Source organism: Odontomachus brunneus, unplaced genomic scaffold, assembly GCF_010583005.1.
Source record: "Odontomachus brunneus isolate Ranch 3 - 2012 unplaced genomic scaffold, Obru_v1 Obru_scaffold_044, whole genome shotgun sequence".
Taxonomy (NCBI): Eukaryota; Metazoa; Arthropoda; class Insecta; order Hymenoptera; family Formicidae; genus Odontomachus; species Odontomachus brunneus.
This window is the reverse complement of record NW_022639494.1, coordinates 1,571,776-1,583,148: the sequence shown is the minus strand read 5'-3', so window position 1 is coordinate 1,583,148 and position 11,373 is coordinate 1,571,776. Positions and strand designations below refer to the sequence as shown.

The window sequence follows — 11,373 nt, the reverse complement described above, 5'->3', positions numbered from 1 at the left end:
TTAGTATGCCTGCAAATTACATATTTGAAAACTACTAGCAAAATACTTATTTTTCTGCAAAGTTTTCTGTAAAATTTTCAACAAGTATAGCATTCCCTTAAAGAAATATAATTTTTTAATCAAAATCCACATTTACTCCGAAATTGATTGTTTCGTCCTTATTAAAGAATAGTAAGAACAGCATTTCTAGACGATATAATTAAATAAAAAAAAAAAACACCTGAAAATGTCAACACAAAATAAAGCATCATTTTATTTAGATTACTAACACCGATACAATATATCTGATGCAGCTTAATGCTATCTTGAATATCTGATACAGCTTAATGCTATCGCTTAACATAATTTCTTTGAATACTTAACAAATTCTAATGATACTTCAAGGTCACATGAGATGCTGTTGTCACTTTTCGTATAAACTGGTTATATGTAGAAATTGCTGAATTTTGTGCAATACACAGAAATTTGTAGACAAAAGAGGCCAAGAAACATCAACCGTAAAGTTGATATGTAAAAACATTGTCTAAAACTTTTTGAACAATTCTTACTATAAGATTTCTTTAGTTCTTAACTGAGTTAATCAGACCTTCATCAGTCATTCATCAAGCTCCTTTGTCATTTTTTCCATTAACTCCTTAGCTATATAATCCCAATACCGCCTCCGTATTTTATCATACTTTGTTGACAATTGTTTACATAACTGAAACATAAATATATACATCAAGTGTTGCTTAAATTAAATACTATAAAATAAAAAACTAATATTTTTATTTACCTCATAAGTATTATTAACATGATATGGAGCAAATATATATTCCGTGGTATGGCATTCTTGAGAAATATCTATCATGCAAGCTAATAGATGATTAGTACGACATCCATGTTGATACATTTTAAAACATTTAAGTCGTACTTTCTGATTGTAACCCAAACCACTACAATCGTGTAATAATATTCTAAAAAAGCACAATTTGACATTTTATATATGCATATATATGTATATATACATACAAAAGAAAATATATGTCCAAATAACTTTTCCCTTTTCAAAAATTCAATTTTTATAGATGAAATATAATTACCCTCTCAAATAATTCCAAGCACTCTCATTTCCACTTGCCAATTCTATCTTCTCTAGTGCAAAGTCAATCTCTCTATCAACCACTTCTTGCTCGAACTTACTCGTATTACTTATCACAAAGTAACGTTGATTCCAGGCAGAATTATTGCGAACATCATTCTTCAGCAATTGTTCTACGTATTCCAATTCTTTGTCATATAAACTACATGCATAATTACATATTTTTTAATATATATATCAACAGTAAGAATAAATTTACCAAAATCCTTTGAACAAGGATATACTAACTTAAATGTTTGTATACACCACTGACGATGCTGCCAAGCATGGTAATTTTTTGCATCTTTACATAAAATAGTTTCTGTAAATGCTAATTCTTCACTAGGATCTTGCAGCCACTCAACAATAACCTTTCTGTGGTGCCATACTTGATAATTTTTAGAATTGTACTTTATCATTTTGTCTGTATATTTTAATTCATCGTGCAAATCTCTTCCCAGAGCTTGAAGTATCTCTCTTCTGTATTGCCATACAGTATAATTTGCTGGATTAAGCCATGTACAGTCTTCCGTTAAAGCCAATGCACGTTCTGACTTTTCACTTGACTTAAGAATGGCACGGAAATAATCATAGGCATCTTTAACTGAAAACTCATAACATATTAACGAGATAAGAAAACACATTACGTCAGTAAAGCTGCAGTTCATTGAAATATAATCCATCGTAAATATGCTTGCAAAGCATAAAAAATATAAGAGAGTGACCTCGAATATAGTGTATAGAACAAAATTTCACTGAATAATGATATAACAGTTGAGATATGCTTACACTTTTCGGAATATGCGATTGCTACAATAGGATGTGGACCGTCATCCTGAGGTAGAGGAGTCACGTCACTCCACTCATCGCGATTTCTGTACAAAATCCATGGCGTTTCTTCAACACCATCGGCACAGTTCAACTCGTCTTCGGAATTATCCGACATATTCTATTATGATATAATATCGTAAAAAAAACAAAATGCACAAGTTGTTCCCCTTACTAAACTTTATCACTTTTATTATTCGTGCCAAGAGTAGGACTGCCAAGTTCTAGTAGCATCAATCCAGAGAAAAGCCTGAGAGCGGCTATCAGCTTGATTTTGGTGATCAGAGCTAAGCGCATTTTCGAGACGCCATCTAACAAAGTGCGCCTTTACTATGTTTGTTAGGCCAGAGAGAAACCTGAGAGCGGCACCAGTGTTACCAGATGGTTGAAAAATTAGGCGGTAGATGGCATACCAAAAATTAGGCGGTAGATGGCATACCAAAAATTAGGCGGTAGATGGCATACCAGATGGCATACCAAAAAGCGGTAGATTTGAAATTTAAAGCGGTAGATCTTTTATTTCAGAAGTTTCGTAAGATATAAGACATAAAACTGATAGTTAATAAAAAACATATTCTAATTATAAATAAATATAATATAATATAATATAAATACCTAAAACAACTCAATAGTAAATAAAAGAAAAATTATACTTATAAAGTGTACTCATAGTTTTTTTTGTAATCTTTATTTAGTCTCACTAAATATCACAAATTTTGTATAAAACTGGTTAACAGAAAAAATATTCTAATTATAGTAAATATTACGAAAGCCAATGCGTCATAAATTATCTAAAATATCTTGTAAGATAATATACAACCAATAAATTGGTTTTGTGTAACACAGTGTACGCAATTGCAAAGCACCCATTGTACGGAAGTACAACGAGCACGAACCAGGCGCATGTTATGGCTCCTGTCCACAGGACGCGGCAACGCTTACGCGCGGCGGAAGTTCGCGCAATAGCCAATCAATATGTTGTTTTTGCGTGAAAGCTACAAGATTATTACGGAAAATAGCATATTGATTGGCTGTCGCACGAACTTCCGCCGCGCAGCAAACGTTGCCGCGTCCTGTGGGCAGTAGCCATTGGGTGCTTTCCAGTTGCGTACACGTGTTACACAAAACCAGTTTATTGGTTGCATATTATCTTACAAGATATTTTAGATATTTTAGATAATGTGACCAATAAACTGGTTTTGTGTACGTGTGTGTCAAGTATGTTAAGGGACGTCTACATTGGAAGTAAGCAGTAAGAAGTAGAAAGTAAGAATAAGAAATTGACCAATTATAGTTGATTATTCTTCTCACATTCGACTGTGGTTGGTCAATTTCTTACTCTTACTTCCTACTTCTTACTACTTACTTGCAATGTAGACGTCCCTTTAAGCAATTGAAAAGCACTCATTATTATTACAACCGCGAAAATGCGTCTAACAAACGTAGTAAAAGCGCACTTTGTTAGATGGTATCTCGAAAATGTGTCTAGCTCTGGTCATTGAAATCAGGCTGATGGCTGCTCTCATGCTTTTCTCTGCTAAAAGCATTAATCATCAAGTCGGAAGATCTAAGACGCCACCTTCCATCAATTTTAAAAACATAATGTCATATAGCGCCAAATTTGAGATATTTTTAAACGAAAATTAACTTAAAAACTTTAGTAACTCTATTTCGTATTGTCACACTAGAATACAACCAAGATTTATAGTAATAATCGATAAATATAAATTCGTAATATATAGTTATGTTTTTACTGACACTTTAGAAATATTAATTCTAACACAAAGCTCATGAAAAATCTCAATTTAAATTGATTAATAAATAATTAATTAGTAAATATTACGGTGTTATTAATTTTGCAGTAATTTCTGATAGTTTATATATTTTTCCAATTTGACTCACGCGAATCCTAACATTGTGAAAAATAAAGATATATGATTTAGTTAGCTCGACTAATGCAACCAAATCTAAGGTCTTGATTTTAAACTTTCTTTCCTTGATAAAAATGAGCTCAGAATTAAAGACTCAAATATACATTTTTTTCATTTTTCTGTTGAAAAAATTTTAATACAATATTAATACTTAATTCCATATATATAATACCCTATATAACAAATAACTAAAATTCCGTGTAGGTAATGGTTTACAAAAATCTTAATACAGAATTAACATTATAATTAATCTTATTTGTTAAAATTTAAGAGATTTATTGAGTAAATCAAAACAGAACAAAACAAAATAACATTCTTTTAGTCAAGGGTATTTAAATAAAAACGGTCAGTTATATTTTGTAATCTAATGTACTCTACAATAATCTTTTGTTTACAGAACGTGAACTTATTCTGTATAGAAACATTCGTCTCACTCTCTCTCTCATCCTTTCATTTTTATCTTCTCATCGTTCTCATTCATTCACTGGATATACTATCATAGCATTCTACAATAGCAGGATTATAACAATGGAACCGTTAACTATTATTGTATTGTTTTTTGGTACAAATCACTTTATATCGCTAATCATCATCGCAACTATAAGAGGTATCTTGACACTTTGCACCTAATTTTGTAGGCTGTGCTTGCATCAGTTATGTTATGCAAGCGATCAATTGCATACATAATTTGTCAGCAAGTAAAAACTAATTAACTGAATACTTTAAGGTACAGTAGCTGACCATTGTTTGCCATAGACATAAAAATATACAATACTATTGAGTCTTCAACAAAAATTAATTTAAGATTGTGTGTAATGTTTATAATGATTGCTGTTACGCTTAAGACTTTGCAAGAAACAAAATTTAATTTTGCGTGTAATTTAAAATATATAAAATTTTATATATAAAATTCTTACGTTCAACAACATGCAGATATATAATCATATATAATTTTGTATGCTGCATGTATATGAATTTATCTATTGAAACGAGAGGTTTCCGCGACAGAAGGAAATTATTTTTTATATAATACTCTAATTAATTTTCTATCAGATTGTTGGTTATTATCGCTTGCAAAACATTGAAATTTAATTCCGCGTTTACCTGTTTTTTCTTTTTTACATTATATATGCAATATAGCAACGGATGCTTGTACATGTGCACGGAATTTGTGTTTATTTTACAAAGAACGTAAATTACCTAATTACATTTAATTTTTTTCCTCTTTCTTTTCCTTGTCGCTTTCAGATTCTTGTTGCGATTGATTTTGACTGCTTTCTCTTTCCGCAGCCATCTGTAAAATCAACATATTTAAGTAACATTCACTCAACTTGCACAATACAATATATAATCGTACTAATCAAATCAATTTTCATAGTCTAAATACCTTTTTGTATGCCATTTCGAACAGTTTTAAACTGGCTTGTTGAAGTTCGTTTGTTTGCTTCTTTATCTCTTCGGGGTCTCTATCATCCTTCGTAGACAAAGTTTCTCGAAGTTTTGCAATCAATTCTTTAATCTTGTCGCACTACAAAAAAAAGTACAAAAATGTAACATGTACAAAAATGCCGATGAACAATATTAATAACAATTAATAATAATATTACCTCTTCTTGTGGTACTTGCGCTTTGAATTCTTCTAACTTCGACTCTGTGTCATGTATAATTCCTTCCGCTTGATTAATAGCTTCAACTCTATCTCTCTTAACTTTATCTGCCTTCGCGTACTGCTCTGCGTTTTTAACCATATTTTCAATTTCGTCTTTGCTAAGGCCACCACTGGACTGTATAACAACTGTAATGAAAAATGTGTTTTGAAATAACATCGTATGAGAAACAATTTAATGTTAATTACAATGATTAACAATGATTCAGTTAAAAGAATGTCTACACATCTTACTTTATCTTGTAAACTTAAGCGACGAAAAATAAACATCATTATAGCATATAATTACGCTTTCATTAATGTACGTGAGAAATAACATACTTTGTTGCTCTCTGCCAGTTCCCTTATCCCTAGCTGATACATGCACTATACCGTTCGCATCAATGTCGAACGTTACTTCTATTTGCGGTACACCCCTCGGTGCAGGTGGAATACCAACAAGGCTAAATTGTCCTAAGAGTTTATTATCGGTAGCCATTTCTCGTTCGCCTTGATGTACCTTAATCTCCACTTGAGTCTGACCATCTGCCGCCGTAGAGAATACCTGACTCTTTTTTGTAGGTATAGTTGTATTACGAGAGATTAATCTCGTGAATACACCACCGAGAGTCTCGATACCTATACAGCAAGATTAAAAGATTTTTCTTTCCTTTGCTATATATATGACATATACTGCTGTAACTTTATTTAAAAAGTTAGACAGATAGAAACTCAGTAAATCGGTATCTTCATTAATATCAGAGAGAAGATTAGTCTGACACATCAAAGTTTCATATGTATACGTGACAACGGAACAGCTTGAAATATCGTTGACTTACCTAACGATAAAGGCGTAACATCAAGCAACAGAACATCTGTCACATCTCCTGCGAGTACTCCTCCTTGAACCGCAGCGCCAACAGCGACAGCTTCATCTGGATTTACAGCCTTTGACGGCTGTCTACCAAATATTTCTTGAACTGTTTGTTGTACTTTAGGAACTCTGGTCATACCACCGACCAATAGAACTTCTCCAATGTCAGATTTCGAGACCTCAGCATCAGAAAGTGCTTTCTGACATGGCTGAACGGTACGTTTAATCAGATCATTTACGAGATTTTCAAATTTACTTCTGGACAATTTCAAATTTAAATGCTTTGGTCCATTTTGGTCCATAGTAAGGTAGGGTAGATTTATATCTGTCTGAAGTGAACTCGATAGCTCAATCTTAGCCTTCTCCGCTGCTTCTTTTAATCTTTGCATCGCCATTGCGTCTTTAGTTACGTCAATACCTTGCTGTAATGTTTTATTAAGTCGTTAGATACGATGTTATAATGAACCATTGTATTTAGTTGTAACAAAATACGTACTTCCTTTCTGAATTCTGTTACAAGATAATTAACTAAAGCATTATCGAAATCTTCTCCGCCTAAAAATGTATCTCCATTTGTGGATTTCACTTCAAAGACACCTTTCTGAATTTCCAAAATTGAGATATCGAAGGTACCTCCACCCAAGTCATAAACAGCAATACTAAAAAAGAAGAGAATTCTGTCATTTCTGTTGTTTTTCTTCTACAAACTATAAAAAATACATAGCATAAAGTTCAGTGGAGTATTTCAGCACTTTTAACATGTACGTATTTCTAAGAGACGAAAAATACAATCATCATTATATACAAAACAATATTTCTCATATTACATATCAATATAATACATTTCTTACATCTTGTCTTCCTGCTTATCCATGCCATATGCAAGTGCAGCTGCAGTTGGCTCATTAATTACACGAAGTACATTCAGTCCAGCTATCTGACCAGCATCCTTAGTTGCTTGTCGCTGTGAATCGTTAAAATAGGCTGGTACAGTGATAACAGCATTCTTCACAGAAGTGTTTAAGTAAGCTGCAGCGGTTTCCTTCATTTTCATAAGTACAAATGCTCCTATTTGACTAGGAGAGTACATTTTCCCGTCAGCACCCTGTACCCATGCATCTCCATTGGTTGCTTTTACAATTTTATACGACACACTTTTCCTGCAAAAATACATCATGTATATCAATATAAAAATATATGCCTGTGCAATTTTACATAGTAATGAACTATATAAACATTAATATGATACACACATATCCTTTTTTACTTCAGGATCTTCAAATCTGCGTCCAATCAATCGTTTTGTTGCGTAAAATGTATTGGCAGGATTCGTGACTGCTTGTCGCTTTGCAGGCATGCCAACTAAACGCTCGTCATCTGGAGAAAAACAATTATTTGTTAACTTCAAAATCTCTGAATGATCATTACTGAATTAATAAAACTTATGACAAAATATATAATAGAGTGCAAAGATTTGCAAATAGGTTGGAGTGTAGCAATGATACTAAGAATGATTCAGCAATTACCTTTTGTAAAAGCAACATAAGATGGAGTAGTTCTCGAGCCTTCAGCATTTTCTATAACTTTAGCTTGTTTACCTTCCATCACTGCTACACAAGAGAAAGTGGTTCCAAGATCGATACCAATCACTGCACCTTTTACACCTTCAGATCTACAAAAGATAATTTATTTTTAAATTATTTCAAATTAAATATATATATATATACATTTATATATCAATATAATTATGACATATATGTTGTTAATGTTGATTGTTAATATGGCATACTAATATTGATGAGATATCAATATATACATATATATATATATATATATATATATATATATATATAATTTATATATCATTTTTATATTTTATATATATCCTTTTTACTCACTTATGTCGATATTGTTGCAAATCAGTAAATCGTTGTGGTACGGTGACTAATGGAGCTGCAACCTATAGAATATCAACAATAATAGCATAAACTAATACATGTATATAAATAATGTTTACTTTATTAGAAATTACTTTATTGTACATACATATGCATGCATACATACAAGTAATCGTACATCAAATATTATCAAGGACATTTTTATTAAATAGGTTTAAGAAAAGAAGGAGGATTATAAAAATTAATATAAGTTAGATTTCCATTTTTATGCAAAGCAATATTTATATCAATTTCTAATATAAATTTAATATATATATATATATATATATATATCAAGTTTTCATGAAAATATATATTTTTATAAGTAGGATATCAGTGCAAAGCACCTTGTTGCAAAAAAAAATCAGTAATAGTATAAAAGTTTCTCAGAAACTTCAAACGATAATCAGTCTTGCTAAATAATTATAATGAAGAATAAGATATAAAAAAAATTGAACCTGCTATCATCCTTTACGACTTGCGAATATTTGCTGAACGCAAGATAACCATGCTCTCACGTGCCGGCTTTAAAATCGGCGTCATGACGAAATCAACGTACTGAAAAATTCTCTTGCAATTTACAGTCACGGAGTAATTTAAAATGTATCGGACACTAATAAATACGCATCGACAATGAGGATCTATCTTTCGTCACAAATAGCGACAACCTCAAGAAACTAGGAAAAGCACGACGGAGCCGTGTGACGATATCGCTATCGACTTACATTTTTCAGGATCGTGCTGAATTGTTGTTTCCTGATGATATCACAGGAAACACCAGTGTAACTGCGGCTTAGCATTCTCGCGGCGGTCAACATCTTGGTTTTCTTTGGACGATTCGTTGGAATTCCAGCGGCAAATTAGCAGGAGAGGCGGATCGCCTTCTTCACGTGTAATGATGCAACTCGAAGAGACTTGTAGTGCGCAGGCACGCTCACACTTCGCGGCGCTCCCCGTCGATGATCAGGCGATGGATATGCTCACGTCCTCTAATGAAACAACGGGGCGAGCAGAATCCGCCAATGGCAGGCGCGCACAGAGTCACGTCTCCCGTGACGCAAGAAACATCGCGAATGTTCCATGAGACGGGCGATCAGGCAAATAGAGCATCAAGTGAGAAAACGTTAAAAAAATACGTTATATACAGGCAGAATTATTTCGATAAAATGACGCGGCAGTCTGCAATGACTACATCGTATTGCGTTCAATGTCCGATGAATGGTAAGTCAAGCGGGTCTTACAACCGGAATTACGTGTAGCGTTGGGCGCTAGTTTCCGGGTTTCGAAAGCGACATGTTGATTCGAGCGTAAGGCACCGCGCGGCAAAGTTGTTGCACGGGACGATTCGGAGTAAATGAGATCGAATATCGTCTTGTCATCAATCCTTCATATCAAGTAACGTCACGATGATAACGGTTGCCGATACAAGTCGAAATCTGGTGATATTTAGTTTGTATTAGAGATGTACGCGGCGATTCCAAACTGACTTTTCTCAACACGAAAAGTACTTTGCCAATATAGCTTTCACATAACCATAAAAAAATATAATAACGCAAAGGATACAATAGAGAGAGATATATTGCCTTATATGTACTGTAATCTATCATATAGTACATTTTATTTGCGTATAATGTTGAAGTGATAGGTTAAGATAGTTTAAAGAATAATCCTACTGAGAAGAAAGAAAAGAGACAGAAGAATGTATGTTATATAGAAAATGTTTGATTCAAGCGATTAGCTGTAGAATTCACTTAACGTTGCAAATGCTTCGAAACGTCATACAGATTAATTGTAGTCGTTTCAAAACGTTAGTAGTTTCAAGTGAATTCCAACCTTCGTTAAAACATCGCGAATAAGAAAATGTTACGAAGGAACAATAGTTTCGACAAAGTGACATGGATACCATACGTTACGCGTTATTAAATTGAATTACAGCACGTACGGCAAGTCAGACTAAGCTTACAACCGGCGCTACATGTGGCGCTAGGCGCCAGTTTCCGAGTTTCGAAAACGACATGTTGATTCGAGTGTAAGGCATCGCGCGGCAAAGTTGTTACGGGAACGAGCGGCGATCCGGAATAAATGAGGTCGAATATCGTCTTCTCATCAACCCTTCATGTCGAGTAACGTCACGATGACAACGGTGGCCGACACAAGTCGAAATCAGGTGAGATTTCATTCGTATTAGAAACATACCCCACACAGCAAGAATGTCCCAAATATATCATAGAGATATCTTGAAGATATCACATATCCCAAATATATCTTTAGGATATCCCTATGATATATTTTGGACACCTCTGCTGTGTGGGACGCGACGATTCCAATTTCTCTTGTCCCAACGCGAAAAGTACCTTGCCAATATGGCTTTCATATAATCGTAAAAGATATAATAACGTAAAGGACACAATAGAGAGAAAGATATATATGCGTGTATGTCGCTGTAATCTGTCACATAGTATACTTTATTTGGACGCATATTGAAATTAATGCACATTGAAATTAAGATAGATTAAAGTTCGAAAAATAACTCTACCTAGAAGAAAGAAAAGAAACAAGGTGATATACGTTAGAATTGGGTTATTGCGTGTGCATTGCAAATGCTTCGAAGCATCGTACAGACAAATTGTAGTCTTTCCGCGTTCTAAAATGTTTGTAGCTTCAAATCTCACCCTTCGTCGAAATATCACGAATAAGAAAACGTTATGAGGGAAGAATATTCTCGATAAAGTGACGCGAGTAGTCTACCATACATTACGCGTTATTGCATTGAATTGCCGCGCGCGCGGCATCGGTGGCAAGTCAGAACGAGCTTACCACCGGAGCTACGCGTGGCGCTGGGCGCCAGTTTCCGAGTTTCGAAAGCGACATGTTGATTCGGGCGTAAAGTACCGCGCGGCAAAGTTGTTGCGCGTACGAAAGGGAGCGGCGATCCGGAATAATTGGACTTTCAAACGCCTTCTTCTCGTTAATTCTTCGTACCGAGTAACGTCACGATGACAACAGTTGCTGCATATAAGCCGAGATCAGGTAGGATT

General features: G+C 34.0%; 2 protein-coding genes across 2 annotated transcripts; both read right to left on the bottom strand.

Moving 5' to 3' along the window:
• Positions 1-227: 227 nt before the first annotated feature.
• Positions 228-2,217, bottom strand: LOC116844670 (protein farnesyltransferase/geranylgeranyltransferase type-1 subunit alpha). Its single transcript, XM_032816530.1, has 5 exons — positions 1,910-2,217; positions 1,370-1,724; positions 1,083-1,283; positions 776-956; positions 228-700 (listed from the first exon to the last, which is right to left on the bottom strand). The coding sequence occupies exons 1-5, from the start codon at positions 2,064-2,066 to the stop codon at positions 596-598; spliced, it is 999 nt and encodes a 332-aa protein (XP_032672421.1). The 5' UTR covers positions 2,067-2,217; the 3' UTR covers positions 228-595.
• Positions 2,218-4,210: 1,993 nt separating this feature from the next.
• LOC116844662 (heat shock 70 kDa protein cognate 5) lies at positions 4,211-9,275 on the bottom strand. Its single transcript, XM_032816508.1, has 11 exons — positions 9,061-9,275; positions 8,297-8,358; positions 7,925-8,070; positions 7,652-7,775; positions 7,250-7,558; positions 6,895-7,057; positions 6,364-6,820; positions 5,867-6,163; positions 5,487-5,674; positions 5,267-5,407; positions 4,211-5,173 (listed from the first exon to the last, which is right to left on the bottom strand). Exons 1-11 carry the CDS (start codon positions 9,151-9,153, stop codon positions 5,090-5,092), a joined length of 2,064 nt encoding a protein of 687 aa, XP_032672399.1. The 5' UTR covers positions 9,154-9,275; the 3' UTR covers positions 4,211-5,089.
• Positions 9,276-11,373: the final 2,098 nt, after the last annotated feature.